The 22,727-nt window shown below is 48.9% G+C and overlaps 1 protein-coding gene across 1 annotated transcript in view; it reads right to left on the bottom strand.

The window, feature by feature from the left end:
• Positions 1–212: 212 nt before the first annotated feature.
• The window catches only part of SEZ6L (seizure related 6 homolog like), a 71,305-nt gene continuing 48,790 nt past the window's right edge, over positions 213–22,727 (bottom strand). The window contains exons 11-17 of the mRNA XM_055549959.1: positions 20,294–20,488; positions 19,787–19,978; positions 9,056–9,250; positions 5,167–5,199; positions 2,174–2,288; positions 1,957–2,059; positions 213–242 (exon numbers count right to left, since the gene is read on the bottom strand). Of these exons, the coding sequence (XP_055405934.1) occupies positions 213–242; positions 1,957–2,059; positions 2,174–2,288; positions 5,167–5,199; positions 9,056–9,250; positions 19,787–19,978; positions 20,294–20,488 (863 nt within the window). The remainder of the gene's footprint in view (positions 243–1,956; positions 2,060–2,173; positions 2,289–5,166; positions 5,200–9,055; positions 9,251–19,786; positions 19,979–20,293; positions 20,489–22,727) is intronic.

Here is a 22,727-nt window from a genome sequence, read left to right as displayed (position 1 = left end):
CAGCTGCTATACATCTGACCACACACCTAAACTCGATTTTAAATATAATAAATACAGCGAATAAAACAGTAAGTCTCCAGTAAAGAGTCTAAAGAAAAGCCAGCCGACACTCCGGGGTTTCCATCAAATGCCACATGGTCTCTGGATGGGTCTCTCGAGGAGGTTGTAGCTGCGTTCGTATTTGTATGTTCCCGTCCCACGTGGAACTCTCTCTAGATGGAAACTTCGTACTCTCTGGTTTCCTGTGAGAGAGAGGAGCATAGATCTGGTGACCCCTTGTGTGGCAGAGGGACTCCTGGCATGGTTCTGGACCTCCACTCCTCCCTGTACCCAGCACTGGACAAAGGACTTTGCAGTGCTCTTGGCTCTGGCCTTGACCTGCTTTTGCCAGTGGGTTATGGTAAAGTGGGGCTTGAAGAGTGTATGTGTGTTTCTGCCTGTGTCTGCCCTTCTGCCATCAACATAAGCGGAGCATGCCTTGATGGCCTCTGGCACCATCAAGATGCTGATGAGAAGATGAGAGTTCTGGACAGCAGAGTTGGGTCATTGGCCAACAAGCCAGTCCCAGATGTGTACGTGAGGGCTGCTGAACCAGGACTACTGCCCAGCTGAAACTAGCCAAAAACATTGTCCCATGGATCGATGAGCAAATTAACGCTTTTTGGTTTGAGCGACTGACTTTAGGGGCTGTTTGTTACTCAGCATTATCATAGTTCTAGGTGACTGATACACAAAAATCTAATACACATAATGATACACATGAGTCTTAATAAGGTCTACTTTCCAAAGTACTATTTTTCATCAGCTTGACCTTCTTTGAGGATTCAGAAACAAGCTACATATGTGTAAAATAACATATGACTTTGTCTTACCAGTGGCAAATCTAAAATGACCACAACATGTAGGCAGCAATCAGTTCCATTTCTCCAATATTCACTGAGTGTGTGTGATACACTCCAGGCTCCCAGGGCAGAGAAGGGAGATACAGGAAGTCAGAGACTTGGACCTGGAAGGGGTTGCTGTCATATGCTTTAATGGAAGTCTGTATTTCCCAGTGGGTCAACACAGATAAGCAATTCTGTCTGTGTTTCACGGTAGATGAGACTGTGGTGGGAAGACTCCAAGGTGGTCCTCATGATCCCCACCCTTCTGGTTTTCACATGCTTGTATGATCCCTTCCCCTTAACTGTGGACACAACCTACTACTTGCTTCTAAGCAACAGAGTACAGAAAAGGTGTTAGGATGTCACGTCTGTATTTTATATTATATAGGACTGTGGCTTCCTCTTACAAGGGGACTCTCTCTCTCTCTGATTTTGAAAAACCAAGCTGCTATGTTGTGGGTCGTTCTACAAGAGGGACACATGGAAAAGAACTGAGGTTGACAGCCTACAAGAAACTGAGCCCCTCGGTCCAACAACCTGCAAGGAACTGGATGCCATCAGCATCCACGTGAGCTTGGATGTGATCCTTCCACAGTCAAGCCTCAGATGAGAATGTAGCCCCGACTGACACCTTAACTGCGGCCTGTGAGTCCTGGAGGAGAGGACCTGCATAAGCTGTTCCTGGACTCCTTACCTACGCAATCTATGAAGTAATAAATGGGTGCCTTTTCAGGTTCCTAAATTTGCAGTAATATTGTCACACACCAATCAATAACCAGCGCAGGAGCTCAGAGTAAGTGGGAGTGCGAGAAGGTTAGCAGGGACAAGGAACAAGTCAAGTTTATGCCCCCCAAATACTGGGAGACAATTGTACACCATCACACAGTGAATCTGAAGGGCTGTGATGCTGCAGAATCACGAGTAGTCTTCTGGGGTCTGGGGGGGATCAGCCACTGGCCATGCCTTTCTGTCAGCGGCATCGTGAGCAAGAGGAAATTAAGCCTCTTGTTTTGATGTCCATGAGTTCAGAGCAAAGAGGGAGATCCCGGGGAGAGAAGGGAGACCGACTCACCCCCGTCTCATAGATGGGGTTGTCGAACTCGGTCTCCACGGTGATCTGGCTGTAGGGGTGGGAATACATCAGAGGCAGGCGGAGGTTGGAGTAGTAGCGGCACCTGGAGAGAGGCGGTCAAGGGGACAGAAGTGACTTCTCCTGGACAAGGAGACCTCAGCTTGCTGGTTGTTGAGGGGGTTGAGAGCCCCAATCCCCACCCAGAGCCCCGCTGTACCTGGTGATGTAAATGTAGGCTCCTCCCAGCAGTAAGGAGATGATGAGGACGGGGATGAAGATAGCCAGAGCCATGTTTCCTCCTTCCAGAGATGTCTCTGCTGCCGCTTCTGCTACTGAACACACAACCGGTGAGGGTACCCGGCGCCCAGAGCGGGGCCCCGCCCTCCCAGCCCTGCACCTACTCCAGGAGCTAATGCCGGAGTGGGTGAAAGCCTTCCTCCCTGGAGAGCTGTCTCCAGAAGGGAGAAGAGGAGGAGACTGGAGGAAATGGGGCTGGTCCTTTGCAACAGAGCCCAGACTCAACCCTGGATGGGTGGTCATAGACACCACCGAGAATTACACGCTTTTAACTCGGCTCAGTTGGTAAAGAATCCGCCTGGAATACAGGAGACCCCTTTTCGATTCCTGGGTCAGGAAGATCCCGTGGAGAAGGGATAGGCTATCCACTCCAGTATTCTTGGGCTTCCCTTGTGGCTCAGCTGGTAAAGAATCTGCCTGCAATGTGGGAGACCTGGGTTTGGTCCTTGGGTTGGGAAGATCCCTTGGAGAAGGGAAAGGTCATCCACTCCAGTATTCTGGCCTGGAGAGTTCCATGGACTATACAGTCCATGGGGTTGCAGAGTCCGACACGACTCAGCGACTTTCACTTTCAATTCGTTTCTTCTAGGGAGGGGTGAGGTGATTAAAAGTTACAATCTGGTTAAAACCGAATCCAAGGGAAGACTTGGAGAAAACTCGCAACGCGCTAACTGGAAAGGCAGATTTGCTCGACTTCAAGAGAAGACAGGGTTGTGTCTAGAATGGCAGGTCCCCCCTAGACCTGCTTAATCAGACTCACCAGCAGAGGGCGCTGGGCAGCCAGGTCAGTGCGCGGTACCCACACGCCCCATGACACCCCAACTGTGCCAACTCGGGTTTGATTCTCAGAGGCCGCGGCTGCACACTCCCAGGTAACCCTCTCGGCCTCACCTGGAGCCCCCCCACTATCTCCCAGTAATCTGCAGAAATCACAGAAACTATCAGAACTGACGGAGGACGAGATGGCTGGATGGCATCATCGACTCCACCGACAGGAGTCTGAGCAAACTTTGGGAGACAGTGAAGGAAGGGGACCCTGGTGTGCTGCAGTCCATGGGGTCGCGAAGAGTTGGACACGACTGAGCGACTTAACAACAACAAAATGATAATTCAGTGTGGAGGTGAAGGGGGGATGGGAGTGTTTTCCAAGCAAAGCCCCACATCCCTTTTGGACATTTGACCTCTGTTTTTCTCTGCCATTCTCTGTGGCCACGTCTAACAGAGCTCGGCTGCATGCCAATCTATAATCCATTAACTGCCACTGTTTGGGCCTGAAAAATCAATTTTAATACCTATGATAAATGCGTGAGCACAGAACATCACAATGGCATCATGCCCTCTGAACATCATGCCCCCAGGCGTTTGAGACGTTCTCACGGTTCACTGGTTCTTGGAAGATAGCAAAGGAAGGGCCTGAGTTGAGCATAAATGCCCTCTTTTTCCAGCGGACTGGCTAATACAGGCTCTGTTCCTGTACACACTTGAGCCCCAGTTTCATCTGCTCAGATTAAAATGTCATCTGTTGCAAGAGAGTGCAACTCATGACATGTAATTCCTACCGCCCCAGATTCTAAGTGAACTGCGTCAGAAAGACAAGCGGCTCCAAAAATAATTTCAAAATCATCCAGTTGGTTAAACTTAAAAGATAGTTAGTTTGTTTTGGCTGTGCTGGGTCTTCGCTGCTGCACAGGCTTTTCTCTAGTTGCGGCGAGTGGGTTTCTCATTGCTGTGGCTTCTCCTGTTGTGGAGCACGGGCTTAGGGAGCACCGTCTTCAGTAGTCCTGGTGCACAGGCTTGGTTGCTCCGTAGCACGTGGGATCTTCCTGGATCAGGAATTGAACCTGTGTCTCCTGCACTGGCAGGTGGATTCTTTACCACGGAGCCACCAGGGAAGCCCTAAAACTTTTTCTTTTTTTTTTTTTTAACAAAATATCATTATTATTTTCTGACTTGAGTGGTTTTGGACCAAACCAGATAAAGGTTATACAGAACAGAACATTTTATGTATGAGACGGGTTGAAAAGGGAAAAGAAGACAAAATCCTGTATCACTTTTAGCATCTGTTCCCCATTAATAAGTCTCGCTTGGTGATTCCTAACAAAAGAATAGAAAACAGGGACTTTCCCGGCAGTCCCGTGGTTAAGAATCTGCCTGCCAGTGCAGGGGCCAGGGTTCGATCTTGGGTTTGGGAAGATCCCACGTGCTGTGGGGCAACAAAACCCATGTGCTACAACTGTAAGACTGAGCCTGCACGCCCTGGAGCCTGTGCCCCGCACCAAGAGAAGCTACCACGGTGAGAAGCCTGTGCCCGCAACCAGAGAGCAGCCTCCGCACACGGCAACTAGAGAAAGCCCGCGTGCAGCAACAGACTAAGCACAGCCAAAAATCAGAAACACAAACACAAAAAAACAAGGGGCGGGCGTGGGGTGGGTTGGGGGTGGGTTGGGGGTGGGGGGGGCCCAGGTATAGCTGTATTTGGGGGAAGCAAAAGATGGAGGGAAAACCAGGTCGCAGAGCATCCCCCAGGGAAGAGGTTTCCCTCCTGAAACCAGGAGTCTGCTCAGCATGAAAGGTGAGGCGTTCCTGGATTTAGTTCCTCAAATAGCACCACATGGTTGAAAAGTTTGACAAGAGGAGAGTGTCTTTCTCAGGCATGTGGACCCCCAGATGTTTTCCGCTTGGCATCATGAACAGAACTGGCGTCTGATCTCTTTCGGGTCATGGTTAGGACCATAAATTGCAAATGCAATTTTTTTTTCTTTACAATATCATTTGTTTTCAAATTAGCTTCAGCAATGTGAAGGCAGAATTTTTGCTTTTTTTTTTAAGCACCTGGATAAGGATTTCCAAGGGCCTTCCCTTGCTTTCTGCTCTTAGCTTGGTTAATGAGGTGTTTTTCTTCGTGGGACTCACCTTCTAAGGCGTGTTCAAAGCTGTCTTGATTAACTGCAAGAGAAAAATTGGAGCACTGGTTGGTGTCGGGTGAATTCACTCTGCTTGTATGAAACGAAGGTGCCCCCACCCGCCCCACCGGTGCTCCCCTGCCCCCCGATTAAATGCATAAGTCCATGCCCTAATTTGCTGAAGTTAGTGCTGCATTTGTCTGTTTGTTTGAAATCTTGGGCTTCTGGAATTAGTGGGAATGCCTGGCCTCATTCCCTCCCTATGTTCCTTAGAGAAGATGAGACATATGAAAGGAACAGGGCAGAAATCACTGAAGACTCACCACGTGTCAGATACCGGGCGTCAAGACCTTTATATATATTTGCGCTTAACATGACAATCCCGTTAGGTGCTTACTATTATCATCTCCATCTAACAGATGAGCAAACAGAGGTTCAGAGAAGGGAAGTGATTTCTCTGACACCACACAGCTTCTAAGCGATGGAGGCAAGATTTGATCCTGCTTGGCTTCCTGGGGCCTCTGCCCTTAACTACATAGTTTTGATCTCTTCAGTGTTTTTCAAACTTTGAAACTTTTCAGTTTTCAAAGGCTGATGGATGGTGAGGGGCGAGACGGAAATCTCCAGTCCTCAGCCCAGCCAGAGGAGACACTGTTCTCCTGCTTGGAAATATGCATTTATGTGAACCTTTCTAATTTCACTGTTATTTTGTATTGATTTGGAATATAAGGTTTATATTCCATATTTTCATTCATTTATTGCCTTAGACTGGAACTCTCTGGACTTTGTTTATTCACTGTGCAACTTCTTTGGAGGTTGAGGATGCTGGAGGCTGGCATCTTCACGCTTTGGCATCTAAGTCATCATGATAACTGAGCACAAAAATATACCCACACAGGGACTTCCCTGGTGGTCCAGTGGTTAAAACTTCACCTTCCAAAGTAGGGGCTGCAGGTTCGATCCCTGGCTGGTAAGCTAAGATTCCGCGTGCCCCGTGGCCAAAAAGCGAAAACATAAAACAGAAACAAGATTGTAACAAATTCAATAGAGACTTTAAAAATGGTCCACATCAAAAAACTCTTTAAAAAATATACCCACACAGGTGGGGTTCAAGGATGCAAACCCCCAGAGTGAAGGGCCTTGATGAAAAGATTGTATGATAAGGTAATGAGAAGCGGTAACCCCCAAAAGGCTCAGCGAGCCTCACGTCCTACCTAATACCAAGGCTTCCTAATTAGAGCTTTGATCAAAGTGACTCTGACTTCCATCATTACCAAGTGATGATAACAAAACCAGCTGAAAAAATAGTGTACTAACTCATTCACTGACTCCAGCCATCTCTGGAGCCAGGGCTTTAGGAAAATGGAAAGATTAAGGCAGATGTTTTCCACCCAAGACATGAATGGGGCCTTGACTGCATGTCATGGGGAGGGGGCACGTAAGCTTCCATGAAACCTTAGAAATGGAAGGAGATGTGGAGCCAAGCGTGATCAGTGGCCTTGTTGGGGGTGGGGGGAACACATGCCAAAAAGCAGCTTCTTGGGCTCTTTCCTGGACCTGCCAGTGTGGCGTCTTTGGGGGTGCATGTCTGAAACTCCAGGATTCTGAAGCTGCTGACCCAGCCACTGACTCTCCCTTAGAAGCCCTGACTTCAGTTCAGTCCAGTTGAGTCGCTCAGTTGTGTCCCACTCTTCGCGACCCCATGGACTGCAGCACGCCATCCATGCTGTCCATCACCAGCTCCCAGAGTTTACTCAAACTCATCTCCATTGAGTTGGTGATGCCATCCAACCATCTCATCCTCTATCGTGCCCTTCTCCTCCCGCCTTCAGTCTTTCCCAGCATCAGGGTCTTTTCAGATGAGTCAGTTCTTCACATCAGGTGGCCAAAGTATTAAAGCTTCAGCTTCAGCATCAGTCCTTCCAACGAACACTCAGGATTGATCTCCCTTAGAAGCCCTGACCTGGGCTTACCCAGTTATCTCACACAAAGGGAAACCAAGGTCGGAGGTGGGGAGGAGCAGGGCTTCCCCAAGGCCATACAGGTGGTCCAGGGCAGAGCCAGGCTGGAGCCTGGGGTCCCTCAGTCCCAGGGGGTGGCTTTATATTGGTGCTCAGTCATTTCTCCAACTCCAGACCATAAGCGATGAACCTCACTTATTTGGGGAAGAGGAAGTGATTTATTACTTCCTTAAAGAGCTGGTGGGGTAGGTCTCGAGAGTGGCAATGGAGCAGAGAGACAAAGGCAATTATCTCCCAAGGCAGTGTCTTTCCTGGTGGGCAGTCTGTCACAACTGAGGGGCCAGGACCAATTCAAACCTGGCGGGGTTTCAAAGGCAAGGAATTCACCATTAGCAGAGGTGGGTGCAAATCCTAGGCTTATCTTGTTACCAGCTGTGTGGTTTAGGGAAAGTCACTTAACCTCTCTGAGCCTCTCTGTCCCCATTTGTGAAATGGCTCGCCGATCTCAGAATAAAGTCATGTGGCCTCCATGAGGTGATTCGGGGAAAATCTTTTTTATATGGGTAAAATTCACATAAAATTAACCATTTGAATTCTGTGTCCAATTCAGGGGCACTGATTACATTCAGTGCTGTACAACCATCACCTCTATTTAGTTCTAACACCTTTTCCTCATCTCAAACAGAAATTCAGTATCAATTAAGCAGTTACCTCTCCCTCTCCCCAGTCCCTGGGATGTAACTAATACCAGTCCCATCTCTGTGGATTGACTTATTCTGGGTATTTCCCTCCGACTGAGTCTACACTACGTGACCTTCTGTGTGTCTAGTTCTTTCACTGAGAATAACCTCTTGAAGGTTCATCCACACTGTAGCACAGATTCGTATTTCATTCCTTCTTATGACTGAACAGTGTTCCCTTATATGAATATGCCACATTCTGCTTATCCACTCATCAGCAGATGGACACTTAGGGTGTTTTCATCTTTTGTGAATAACGCTGCTCTGGTCGTTTGTACCAGTGTTGGTCCGAATACCTGTTTTCACTTACTCTGTGCCCATACCAAGAAGTGGAAATTCTGGCCGGGAAAGTATTTTTAAGCCCTAATGCTGAACTTCATGAACAGGCATTTGGGATCTGCTGAAGTTATGGGTTCCCAAGGAGAAATGTAGAGAAACTGTATGTCTCTCTTCCCCTGGGGAGAGAATTCAGAGAATTTCTGCCTGATTCTAAAAAACGGTATTAATATCTTAAAAGGTTAAATCCACTTGCCTACAGCATTGAATGTATTCAGGATACGATTAAGAACATCACACCTCAAAGATGCGAATAAGTGGACCCAAATCTCACTAGGTACGTCATAACTTAATTTCAATGATTAGAAAGAGTTCACTGATTCTAAAATACATTTCCCTCTTTTGCCCATCTCGGAGATGGGGGTGTTTAACAACCACACGAGAGTTACAATCAGTGCCACCAGGTGGCGCTCACGATGCCTGTGCCTGTGCAGCCTTCAGTCCAGGACCAGTAGCCTTAGGAGATGGGGGTGAGCATCTCGGGAGAACACCCCAGAGATGACAGGGGAATACCCATCACCCTCGGGAAACAGGTGGTTGTGAGAAGGGGCTGCGGGCGGCAGGAAATGTTTAAGCCATGCTGTCCAAGCAGGAGTCACAAACAGGCAGCCTTGCCTTTATGATAAAAATCGAAGCTCATTTAGGAAGTAGAAACAAAAATGCTAAGCACGGAGAAGGCACGGTGTCATGGTTTAATTGGTAGCCATTTCCTGTCTCAGCGGTGCAGAAAATAACGGTGGCGTCTTAGTTGTAGTGAAAGTAGCTCGGCTTTTTAAAGCAAATTTAGAGTCACTGCAAGTCAGTCCCGGCACCTCTGGATCCCTCGGTCCCCATGACCCTGGGAGGGGGCGGGGTTCTTTACCTTTGCAGACGGGCAGCGGCCCGTTCCAGTGGGATGGCTGTCCCAGGATGCAGCGAATGGTCACTTCGCCCATCAGCTCGAAGCCCTCGTAGCACATGAAGGTGAGGGACTCTCCAGGCAGGTAGAGTCGTTTGTAGAGGATTTGGTACCCGTTCTCCGGCAACCCTGGGTTGTCACAGGCCAGGGACTCCTCCGCTGAAGCGCAAGCCAAAAGGAGCTCTGATGAGATGACGCGAACCTTTGGGGCCTCCCGTTCTGAGCGCGTGTGATCTGAGGCCAGGCTCTGCAGCCTCCTTTCTTTGCAACCCCGCCTCGCACTGAACTGTCTCAAATTCACCTTTCCCTCTACCACCTCTGGGCCTGGGTTACATGTGGGCACAGCAGAATGTACTAAGCCGTGAAATCTGGGTTAAAAATCTGGGTTCTGCTACTGGCTAGCTGTGTGACCTCCAGCAGGGGCCACAACCTCTCTGAGCCTCAGCTTCCTCAATGGTAAAATAGTAGCAGTACCTATCTCACAGGGATTTGGAAGACTCGATAAGATAATGTGTACAAGTGCTTAGCATGCCCTTGAAATGTAGGTACTCAGTAAATGATGGACTCAGTAAATTATGAACTCTTCCCCCTGCTTCTCAACTTGCACCTCACCTGCTCAACCAGTCTGGGTAAGTCTTGTCTTTCAACACGCAGTCCTCATGTCTCCTCCTCCAGGAAGCCCTCCCTGATGCCCCCTACCCCTAACTGAGTCACTGGTCTCTTGAGTTCTTCCTCCACCACAACACTGCCTACGCTGTACTGTATTTAATAACAGTCTCTCTCACTTGAGATGAGCCTGTTAAGGCATGCTTGAACCCTGTTACAGCATACTTGAAGCTCAGGGCCTGGTATACAGTAGGAGCAGCATAAATGACCTCAAGAGATACAGTAGGAGCATCGTAAATGATGCCTACTAGCTTAAGAATTATTGGAGAGTTGAACTGCTGGTTTAACCCATTCCAGGGCCAGCGTGTGATATAGTTCCTTTTCAGCACCTGGATGGAATGGACACCCAGCGAAAATTGTTCTGCATACAAGACTACAAATCCTGAAACATTAAAACACGTTTATTATTTAAAAAATTAAACTGTGGTAAAATCTACAATATAACATGGACCATCTTAACCATTTTAAGTGTACAGTTGAGGAGGGTCAAATACATTCCTACTGTTGTGCAATGTGCAGAACTGTTCATCTTCCCAAATGGAAACTGTCCCCATCTAACACTGATGCCCCATCGCCGTTCCCAACCAGCCCTTGGCAACCACCATTCTACTTTCTGTCTCCATGACTTTGACTATTCTAGAACATTATGTAACTGGAACCACACAGCGTTTGCCTTTTTGTGACTGGCTTATTGCACTTAGCACGATGTCCTCAAGAGTCATCCGTGCCGTAGCATGTGTCAGAATCTTCTTTCTTTTTAAGGCTGAGTCATATTCCATGGAATATGATGCCTAAATGATGCTTACTCCTTGGAAGGAAAGTTGTGACCAACCTAGACAGCATATTAAAAAGCATAGACATTACTTTGCCAACAAAGGTCTGTCTAGTCAAGGCTATGGTTTTTCCAGTAGTCGTGTATGGATGTGAGAGTTGGAGTATAAAGAACGCTGAGCGCCAAAGAATTGATGTTTTTGAACTGTGGTGTTGGAGAAGACTCTTGAGAGTCCCTTGGACTGCAAGGAGATCCAACCAGTCCATCCTAAAGGGCATTAGTCTTGCATATTCATAGGAAGGACTGATGCTGAAGCTGAAACTCCAATACTTTGGCCACCTGATGTGAAGAACTGACTCATTGGAAAAGACCCTGATGCTGGGAAAGATTGAGGGCAGGCGGAGAAGGGGACGACAGAGGATGAGATGGTTGGATGGCATCACCAACTCAATGGACATGAGTTTGAGTACACTCTGGGAGTTGGTGATAGACAGGAGGGCCTGGTGTGCTGCAGTCCATGGGGTCGTAGAGTTGGACATGACTGAACGACTGAACTGAACTGAATATTCCATTGTATAAAGAGACCACATCTTGCTTCTTCATTCACCCATCAATGGACACTTGAATGGCTTCCCCTTTTGGCTACTTTGAGATAATGCTGTTACACAAACACGGGTGTGCAAACCCCTCTGTGAGACACTGCCTCAGTTCTGTGGGTATATACCCAGAAGTGGGATTTCTAGATCGTATAGCAATTCTAGGTTTAACTTTTTGAGGAACCTCCATTCCGTTTTCGACAGAAGCAGTACCCCTTTGCATTCGCACAGAGAACAAAGGTTTCAGTTTCTCCATGTCAAATCCTAAAACATTTCTTTCCTTCTGGATCTTGCTTTGCTGTACAAAGACCCAGGTCTTTACACATCACAGCTGCACCTGCCATCCGTGTTTCAGAGAAACTAGCTTCTATCAACAGCTTTCAGTGCTCACTTGATTAGCGAAACTTCTCGGAAGAGATGACATGCTGTCTCTTTTACCTGAAGGATTCCTGTAATATCTGAGTGATTTCTACAACTTAGAGGTATTATTCGCCAGCTTGTCATCAACCTGACTCTTCAGGCCCTCAGCTTAGAACATGGAGTAGGCGGGTCTTTTATTATTTCATAGCTGGTGATTCTGTTCCACTGGGGGAAGAGCCAGGTTCTCCTGGATGGGCTGTCACAGCTTAGTGCGTCGGCTTCTTGCCCTCCTCTTGGCTGGTTCCTGGCTTTACATCGAATTGGCCATATTGTGCTAGGTGGGTTGATGCTGATCCCTCTGCCCGAAATGCCCTTCCCCTTCCTATCTAAAGGAGAGTGCAGTGGAAAGGCTAAGACAGACCTCAACAGTCTTCACCTGCCACATTAATGCTCTTTGTGGCAGGACCTGTGACTCACTTCCAACCAATAAACTCACAGGAAGAAACGCTGTCACTTCTGTGAGGGTATGACCGAAGACTGGTTTTGTCTTGCTAGCGCATTCTTGTCTTCGGAGCAACAACTGGCCATGTAGCAAGGCACTGAGGGTGACGGCGGCAAGGAACTGAGTCCCTCCATCAACCACACAAGCTGGGAAGCGCCTCCTTCCCGTGCTGAGCCTTCAGATGAACCAGGGAACCCAGTGAAGCCAGTTCCCTGACTCCTGAGTGTTATCTGCAGTGCAGCAGAGTGGCCAGCAGGGGGCAGTGGCAACTCAGAAGACTCCCCGCCCACAAACTTTCCCTGGAATTTTCTTTCATAAATGAACGGATTAATGAATATAACAAAATAATTCACTGAGCACTTTCTATGTGCCTGTCACTGTTCCTGGCCCTGGGGAGATAGAAAGTGACAAAGGACAAATTCTAGGACCTGGAAGCAAAGGACGATACGGCCAGCAGGAAGAGGAGAGGGAGCTGTGTCCAGCTGTTCTCGCCCGGCTTCATACGAGAATCACCCTGGGTTATTCAGTAAGCAGGCTCTGCCCCCTAACGTATTTTAATCAGTCCCCCAGAGCATTCTTTTTAAAGTTCCACAGGTGATTCTAAAATCCAGCCAGCAAAGAAGACGTACTGAGGGCCAAGAGGCACATGAAAAGATGCTTCACATCGCTAATTATTAGAGAAATGCAAATCAAAACTATAAGGGACCACCTCACACCAGTCAGAATGGCTGTCATCAAAAAGGCTACCGATAGTAAATGCTGGAAAGGGGGTGGAGAAAAGGAAGCCCTCCTACCCTGTTGGTGGGAATGTCAACTGGGGCAGCCGCTATGGAGCAGTATGGAGGTTCCTTAAAAAAACTAAATATGGAGTTACCATGGGACCCAGCAACCCCACTCCCTGAGCATACATCTGGAGAAAAGTCTAGTTCAAAAAGACACATGTAGCATTCTTTACAATAGCTAAGACATGGAAGCGATCGAAACGTCCATCAGCAGAAGAATGGATAAAGATGTGATGTATATAGGTGGTGCAGTAGTAAAGAATCTGCCTGCCAATGTAGGAGACAGAGGTCCAATCCCTGGGTTGGGAAGATCCCCTGGAGAAGGAAATGGCAACCCACTCCAGTATTCTCGCCTGGAAAATTCCATGGACAGAGGAGGCTGGTGGGCTATCGTCCACAGGGCTGCAAAGAGTCAGAAGTAACTGAGTGACTGAGCACGCATGCATACATGCACGCCGTGGAATTCTGTGCTCACTCAGGCGTGTTGGACTCTCTGTGACCCCGTGGACTGTAGCCTTTCAGGCTCCTCTGTCCATGGATTCTCCAGGCAAGAATACTGGAGTGGGTTGCCATTTCCTCCTCCAGGGGGTTTTCTCAACTCAGGGATCGAACCTGAGTCTCTCATGTCTCCTGCGTTGGCAGGCAGATTCTTTACGATAAGCACCACCTCTTTTAATTATTACAACCCCAAGACACACTGTTATGGCCATCCTCACTTTATATCTGTGCAAATGAAGAACTGCTGGGGTATCCCACTGGGTAACCTGTCAAGCCAGTTAGTGGGAGAGACAGGATTCACATCCAAGTGGTCCAAGTCCTGTTAATCACTGCACCAGAGAGCCCATTTTACAGATGAGGAAACTGAGGCTCGGGCAGAGGTCTCTTGTGAAAGGTACACAAGAAGGAAGTGGCTGAGTTGTGGTTTGATTCTCTGCCTCCAGAGTCAGCCCCATTCAATTTTGACTCAATCATCAGTAACAGTGAGAAGAATTCCACATGGAATTCCATCCCTGGTAGAAACCAACCATCTTCAAAGGCATCTGTGTTTATCTCCAGTTCCCAGAAGATGGCAGGAAAGTGATATGGGAAGTGACTTGAATTTGAAACTGGAGGCCAGGTTCTGCCGCTCGCTTCACGTCTCTGGACTTCATTTTTTTCCTGCCTGTTAAGTAAACGGACTGGACCAAGACCTCATCTGTGAGCTGAGATGTGGCTGGACAATGGCATTCCCCCGTGAGGATGTACTCACACTTTGAAATAAGATTGTTTAAGGCAGGTATTTTCCAACCTAGATGCTACTGACATTTTTGGGCTGGGTAATTCTTTGTGGGAGGGGGGTGGTCCTGAGCCTTGCAGGAAGTTGGACAGCATCTCTGGCCTCTGCCCACTAGATGCCAGCATACCCTCTCCCAACGACAACCAAAGATGCCTCTACAAACTGTCACTGACAGCTGTCCCCTGGGCAGCAAATTCAGCCCGGTTGAGAATCACTTGTCTGAGGTCTAAACAATTCTGATGGTAATCTGTGTGATGTCATCCTGACCTCTCCCAGGAATTCAAGTGAGTTGGACTCACGGCTTATAGACATAATCACCAAGCTACCCTCATTCCCTCCCAGCCACTCCTCTCTCCCCTTTGGTACAGGAAAAAATGTACATTTATGGAGCACATGTGAGCAAAATGCTCAAAATCAGGTTGTTTGCTTATTGCTATGAATGGTTTATAACACACTCTACAGTAGTGGAGCATTGAAACTGAGTGGTAATTAGCAACCAGTATTAACCGAACACTTATTATATGCTAGACATATGGTTATGAGCATCTGTATCTATGGTTGTCATGGTCAGTTTTTCTGATGAGGACACCAGCTTTGGCTTGTTTAAGTCACGCAGCTGACAAGTGGCAGGGCAAACTTGACCTGCTGGATTTGAAGTCCTGTGCACTTAATGGTTCTGCTATAATGAAGGTTTGTTCCAGTTGGAGCTAGTGGTAAAGAACCTGCCTGCCAATGCAGGAGATGTCAGAGATGCAGATTCGATCCCTGGGTTGGGAAGATTCCATGTAGAAAGGAATGGCAACGTGCCCCAGTATTCTTACCTGGAAAATCCCATAGACAGAGCCTGGTGGGCTACAGTCCATTAGGTCACAAAGATTTGGACATGACTATAGCCTAAGCTATAGACTTAGCACATCACACGTTGCTTTCGCAGAGACAGGAATCTCTAAATGCTCGAGCCTGGCATGCTGGCTGAGGTGAGGCTGCTGGGGACGATTCATCAGTGGAAACTTTTACTATGGCCACCATCTGGCCATGAGGGTTCGGTCCAGGTCGGGAACTTTCCAGGTCTCGTATTTGTGGGTTCTGGGCTATGAAGGGCCAGGGCCTCTTGGGGGATCCCTACAAGCCTCCCTGGAGATTCCATCCAGAAAACCCTCACTGACTGTGTCAGATCCTCATGACTTTTCACTGCCTCCAAAGAAGGGAGGTTGCAACGAAGCCACAAAGCGCAATAAAGAGCACGTTAGCACTGCTGACTGTGACAAACACAGTAACTGCAACGAATACTGTCATTTTTTTGAGTCTGCTGGGACCGAGGGATACAACGACCAAATGGATACATTCCTGGTAAGTGTGTGACTCTGAACATAACAGCAGATCATTTCAATCAGCTGCAGCAAGTGCTGTGCGGCTATAGGAGCCGTGGGAGCACGGAGGAGGGAAGCATGACCTCGCCGAGGTGGGCAGGGAGGCCTTCCTGGAGGAGGTGATGCTGAAGATTCATTGTTATTCCTTTTACCGACTTGTGTCTCCTCCCACATTTTCAATAGATCCCAGGCTTCCTGACTATGTGGATTGTGTCTGTTTATATACCGCTGTGTTTTTTTGCTGTATTTTCAGGACCTACCACCACTGTTCCCAAACTATGGACCATGGTGCCTGGGGTGCCACTGTGAACTCATGAGGGTGCTGTGAGGTTTTTAAAAATGTGGAGGAGACACAGTGACGCCTTCCAGCCCATGTGAACTACTTTGGGGAAGCTCACTATTTTAACATCAGACTGAGCTATGTCCTTTCGATGATGCTAGGTTTTCTCTGGTTGCTCTGCCGAAAAGCAAGGGCTGTGACTAAATCAAGGTGGACCAGGAGATGCGGGTGGCAGAGCCCAGCCTGATGCTAAGAGGCTGAGATGTTTGGGAGAACCCAAAAGGCACACACATCCCCACAGTAGTAATGCTGTTATTAATTACAGATAAGGGGGCGGGGGAGCCTGGTGGGCTGCCGTCTGTGGGGTCGCACAGAGTCGGACACGACTGAAGTGACTTAGCATAGCATAGCATAGCACTATTTAAGAATGAAATAAAAATACGATCCTTTCTGTGAATTCATGGGCATTACTTTTTCAAGCAGCTACTAAGTTGTCAGGATATAGCTACTTATTAAGTGGTTTGGAGCTAACTGGTTCATAAGTGTAACTGCTAAGTGTTCTAGCCTGGGAAATCTATGAAACAATCCTGGCATTCTAGAGATTCTGTGAGTTGAGAAAGTTGGGGGGGCCTCTGTGTCGGCATCTGCTTGCATATAAGAGGACCCATTAAATGACTGAGCTACATCCAATAACCCTGCCTGGTAGGAAGTAGTAATCCCCTTTTCACAGGTGAGGGATTGAGGCCCAGAGAGGGCAAGCTATTTGCCCAAGGTCACCCAGCAGAGCCAGGGGTGGGTCTGATGGCAAACCCCAGACTCTTCCTTCTCTTATGATCTGTCTCTTCTTCAAGTGGCCTGGGGTAAAGGAACCAAGAGTGAGAACTCATGGCTTTGAGTCCCAGCCTGACCAAATTATGGCGTTGGTAAGTGACTGTGAACAGAGGCTGCAGACATCCTGAGCTTATACAATTTGCCGTCTGCTTCCTGATTCTCTTGGTGGAAGATCTTGGTCAACAGCAGAGCCCCAGAGCTCTGCTCAGGAGCTATGATTGCAGACAGGTGAGGCGGGAAGATGATGCTTTGGGGGGTTAATCAGGCTTGAGCTGGAATCCTGAGCGCTTCCCTCGCCTGCTGTGTGACTTCAGGAAAGGCGCTCACCCTCTCTGGGCCTTCTCAGCCTGCTTTCGAGTGCGCACACGCACACAGCTCATGCAGTTTTGTGAGGGTTAAGCGTGTGAATGTTGGGGAAGGGCTGGGCACAGCCACAGTGCCCATCAAACTGGGCTGTTTCCTTGGCTCAGCAGAGGAAACATCTTAAAGCTGCTTTAGGTTCAATAACCTCGTTCTCATCATGGAATCCGGATGCAGCCTCCCCCTCATTCTGGGCACCTCGCTGCTAGACTCTGGCGGTCCTCCTGTCTCACGCGTCATCTCCTGTCAGCCCCGCCAGGCCTGGAATGATGCTGGCACCCCACGCCAGGTTCTTACAGCATCTAAGAGGAGGACGGCGTGTCTCCTGACACCCGGCTTGACTTGTGAACTCATTAGCACGGGTGTCAGGGACGCCTTCTCACCAGAGTGCTGCGGATCCCGGGAGAGGGAGAGGCAGAGGCCCTGAGGCAGGGGACTGCCTTCTGGGAATCCCAGCAGCTGCTGTGGCCCAGAGGGTCTTTGAAGACTGTGCCTGATGAGTGAGGGGCCTTTCCTTTCTTTTTAAAAAATATCTCCACCCTTCAGTATTTTTAAATCAGCATCTATTTTTAGCTTTTCATCGGTAGGTCTCAGCAGCTTGCATGACTCAAGATGCTTCTGACCACCCCCCTCCCACATTGGGTGCAGTTCACCTTCGGGGATTCCCTGGTGGCTCAGCAGTAAAGAATCTGCCTGTTAATGCCGGAGACCTGGGTTCAGTTCCTGGGTCAGGAAGATCCCCTGGAGAAGGGAATAGCAACCCACTCCAGTATTCTTGTCTGGAGATAATCCCATGGATAGAGGAGCCTGGCAGGTTACATTCCATGGGGTCGCAAAGAGTCAGACACAACTGAGCCTCTTTCACTCACTCACAGTCACTGGGGGGCGTGAGATCTGTATTTGCTTCCTGGGCGGCTGTAACGAAGGTCACTAACCAGGGGGCTTAGGACAAAAGTCACTCCTTGTCTCCTAGCTCTGGAGGCGAGAAGCCTGAAGTCAAGAAGGCAGCAGGCTCCTGCTCCCTCCAAAACCTCCAAAGGCGGGTGCTTCCCTACCTCTCCCCAGCTTCTGATGGTTGCTGGCCATGCCTGGCACCCTCGTCTTGCAGGCGCAAAACTCCCGTCTCTGCTTCTGTCATCATGGGACGCTGTCCCAACATCTCTGTCTCCATCTCAGACCAAAATCTCTGCTTTACTACAACATTTGCTTTTATTGTGGTTGTCTGGAACCGAACCCACAGTAATCTCCAAGGGCTGCCTGTATCTGTTTATCCAATGGAAGAGGACAAGGACTTTCTGGCTTTCCAATTGTCCTCCGACAGCGACGGCTTTTACCCGTCTGAATGGCAGGACCGCTTGTTTGTGTGGTCATGAAAAAGATCCACGAAGCCTATTTGGAAGACTAGTGAGAAGTGATAAAACATAGCCGCTGGAGCGGAAAGCCATGTCCTTAAGCCCTTTGCATCAGATGTAGATGAAGTGAAGTGAAAGTCGCTCAGTCGTGTCTGACTCTTTGCGATCCCATGGACTATACAGTCATGGAACTCTCCAGGCCAGAATACTGGAGTGGGTAGCCTTTCCCTTCTCCAGGGGATCTTCCCAACCCAGGGATTGAACCCAGGTCTCCTGCATTGCAGGCAGATTCTTTACCAGCTGAGCCACCAGGGAAGCCCCCAGGTGTAGATGAGTTTACAATAAACATAAATAATCAACACCGACCTTCTTCTTGTTCTAACTCTTGATTCTCCAATACTATCGGAGGCCTCAGTGTGGCTCTGGGAGCTTGGGCTGGCTGTGGATCTGCTTGAAACACACTCACGCAAGACAGGGCACAAACAGCAGTGTTGCTGACGCCTCTGAACCCCGGATGTTGCGTGAGGGGTTGAGCCTTCTGCGGAGCCTCAGGCTTTCCTTAAGCAATGGGTCCCATCCCTCCCAGCACAGCAGAATCCCTGGGGAGCTTCTGAAACTCAGGCTGCACCCCAGACCTACGGCATCCCAATCTCCAGGGAGTTTTCAGACATTCTAGATGATTCCCATGCGCTCCTGAGGCTGAGACCTCCAGACCCCTGCTCTCCACCTCCTCTGCCTGGTGAGAATATGGTGTTACTCTTCCATTCTCAGAGTGACCTTAGGAGCCTTTTTGGAGTTTTTATGGTAGAGAAACCCCCAAAGGTTTTTTTTTAAAGCCAAACATTTGTTTTGATGGCTCCGTAGAGGAGGCCAAAGAGTTTAAATCCACTCTATTTACTGACCTGTGGACTGCTTGATTTTAAGCACGCAGGGTCAGGCTGGTCTGGGTTTGCCTCTGGCCTCCTGCATAACTCACTAGGCTGTGTGAGCTGGGGCAACGATTTCACCTCTCTGAACCTCAGCATCTTCTTCAGAAGATGGAGACAGTACTGCTGTGTTCACAAAGCTACTAGAGGAGGAAGAGAGGGAATTCTGGGAAAGGACTCAACCAGTGTGTGTGTGCACGTGTGTGTGTGTATGTGTTAGTCGCTCAGTTGTGTCCGACTCTTTGGGACTCCATGGACTGTAGCCCGCCAGGCTCCTCTGTCCATGGAATTCTCCAGGCAAGAATACTGGAGTGGGTTGCCATTCCTTTCTCAGGGGATCTTCCAGAACCAGGGATTGAACCAGGGTCTCCTGCATTGCAGGCAGACTCAGCACAGTGCTTGATAACTCACTGTAAATCTTAACCATATGATAACGTTTACCATAAATGTTGGAGTAGCAGCACCCTCAAACCTGTGGGCTGTGGTCATAGGTCATAATCATAATACATGCTCCCAGCAGTGGGTGCTGCCTCCTCACAGCCCAGCCCTCCACCGGTAAGAAAAGGAAGCCAGCCCTCCCGGCGGGGTCCCCCGGGGGCTCAAGTCAGTGCGGAGGACTCACAAACACAGTGGGGCAGGCGCGAGGTCCAGATGGGGGTGCCGGTCTCGCGGCTGTAGCAGGTCAGGAGGGAGCTCCCCTCCAGCACGAAGCCCGGGTTGCAGGTGTACTGGATGGTGGTGCCCACCAGCAGCACGGGGTCAGAAATCAAGCGGGTCGAGTGGTCCACTTCCCCGGGGTCGGTGCAGTACATGACTGTGCGAGACAGATCAGACCAGGCGGCGTTAGGGCCGCACGACCATCGGTTTGCTGAGAACTACAGAATGATCTGGAACACTTCCCCACTTAGTTTTTTCCTCATTTGAAAGACAATGCATGTGGCTGGAGAATAGGCCAGGACAAAAGACACTTGATTTTAATTTCGCTTTTAAGAATTGGCGCCCCCGAGAAATGTTTGTGCCAGGGTCCGAGGACCTGGATGCAAGGTTGCACACTGCACCTAATGGTATTTGTAATGGAGGGATTTACGGTCTGATGACCTAAAGGGAAAAAAGCCAAGACGGCTCTTACTTTTCTCGCAGAATGGGGGGTCGCTGCTCCAGCTGAGGTCCCATTGGCAGGTGAGGGTGTCACTCCCCACGATGTCGTAGCCGGGGTCACACTGGTAGGTGATTCGGGCCCCCCTCACGAGCTCCGTATGGGAAGTGGTTTTCCAGCCGTTCTGGATCTCGGGCAAATCAGAGCAAGAGTCGTTCCTCGACACCTCTTTAAAAGAAAAATGTCATCCTTAGAAGTGAAGGTGGCCTCTCTATTGGGGGTTTGTTTTATGAATGTCAGAGGGAAGAGCAAATAGAAGATGAGGAAGCCTCTGGAAATAAGCAATACAACTTCTGAAACCTGGCAGGAACTCTTGACCTGCAGGAACTCTTCTAGAGGGGGCTTTTACGATGACTTCTTCCCACTGTGGATGTGTGACCTCCGGCCCCAGTCAAGCCGTCGGATGACGGCAGCTCCAGCTGGCATCCTGACCACAACCTCATAAGAGATCCCAACTCAAGACCACTCAGTGTGAGCTCCTCAACTCTTGACTCACAGCAACTGTGAGACAGTAAGCATTTATGGCTAATTTGGGCATGGGGAGTCATCTGTTACACAGCAGTAGGTTGCTCCTGTCCTCAGCCTTGGGCTTCCCAGGTGGCTCAGTGGTAAAGAATCCGTCTGCCAACGCAGGAGACACAGGTTCCATCCCGGGGTTGGGAAGATGCCCTGGAGAAGGAAATGGCAACCCACTCCAAAATTCTTACCTGGGAAATCCCATGGACAGAGGAGCCTGGTGGGCTACAGTTCACAGGATCACAACAGTTGGACATGACTAAGCATGCATACATGCACATGGCCTCAACGTTGTCCTAAGAAATGTCCATAGAGCTATGGGCTTGATGGATTAGTCACATACACTTTTTGTACTGCAGATTGAGACAAACATGTAACTATTAAGATAGAATAACTATTGGTTGCATTCTTCAGATCCCATTGCCTGCCATCAGTGAACAGTAACCACACTCCAGAAAATGCTACACACAGCTTATCATCACAGAGTCTTCCTCCAGAATAACTCTGTTTTCCTCCTGCCAACCTTTGTTACTAAGGTAGCAATCCAAAGCCCACCACTACGACTCTCGCTTCAGAGTGCCCACTGCACAGATTTTGAGACAAGAGCTAATTACACCATATAATTAATTTGTGGCTCTTCTGTGCTTCTGGGGGAAGCAAAGCACCTCCTCTGTCTGCGGGAAAGTCATTCTGAGAAACAAGCAATGGTTTTTCCCCGGGATTTCATCATGATTTTATTTGAGGGAAGGAGATCTCCTGGGTGTCTGCGAGAAGGAGGGGAGCGGGAAACGGCTTCTAGAATTGCCTGGTGGGGAGCAGAAGCCTCTATTTTTAGGCCTTTGAAAAATCAGCCAAGCCCTGGATTTGGGACACAGCTGCAACAGCTCAGGCTCTGGATGAAAGAGGAGAAATGGGGGCAAAGACGGAATCTGCGGTCTGCCTTGTGCCAAGAGTTTTGAGACAGAATGATTTGCTTGCCTGACTTATTTTTTTGCATGTTCTTTTTTTTTTTAAATATTTATACTTTAATTAGAGTACAATTGCTTGACAATGTCATGTTAGTTTCTGCTGTACAACAGCGTGAATCAGCTATATGCACACATATATATCCCGTCCCTCGAGAGCCTCCCTCCCGCCCCCCTCCCGGCCCTCTAGGCTGTCATTGAGCATGAGTGGAGCTCCCGTGCTAGACGGCAGCTTCCCACTAGCTGTCTATTTCACTCAGCGCTACTCACTCCACCCGTCCCAACAGATCACTACTCTCCTGCCCCAACGTGTCCACATGTCTGTTCTCTACATCTGCATGTCTGCTCCTGCCATGTGAATAGTTTCATCAGTACCTTCCTTCTAGATTCCATATATGTGTGTGCCTTTTCAGTAAGCCGACACGACTACACATTTCCATAGGACCTCCCGTCTCCTCCGGGGCACTCATCACGTTTGCCATTGCTCGGCGCTGCCACCAGGCAGCAGAGCCTTGGCTCAAAGTGTGGCCCTACCGTCCACTAACTGGGTGGCCTTGGCCCAGTCACGCAACCTTCTCTTCTTCAGTTTCAGATTCAGGAGACCCTCCTGGAGACCCTGCTTCAGGAATCTACGTGTTCACCAAACACCCCAGGTGAAGGTTCTGGCATGATCTGATGAAACTCTGTTAACTTTGCCAAACTTGCCTAGGAGTCCGATAACTTCCCTTCTAATTTTTTGTTGTTATCGTTCGTTTTTTAGAAGCTGTGTGGCGCCTGTCATGTCAGTAAATATCTCTGAGCCTCACTGTCCTCAATCATAGAGTGGAGACAAGAATCATGACCCTGACTATCCCTAGAGGCAAGGTGGAAACTAATTAATGTGTAGGATACCAGAATAACACTAATATGAGACATATGGAGTCAGT

This window comes from Bubalus kerabau, chromosome 16 (genome assembly GCF_029407905.1).
Source record: "Bubalus kerabau isolate K-KA32 ecotype Philippines breed swamp buffalo chromosome 16, PCC_UOA_SB_1v2, whole genome shotgun sequence".
Classification (NCBI taxonomy): Eukaryota; Metazoa; Chordata; class Mammalia; order Artiodactyla; family Bovidae; genus Bubalus; species Bubalus kerabau.
Note: the sequence above shows the minus strand (reverse complement) of the source record. Positions and strands in the feature narration are given on the sequence as shown.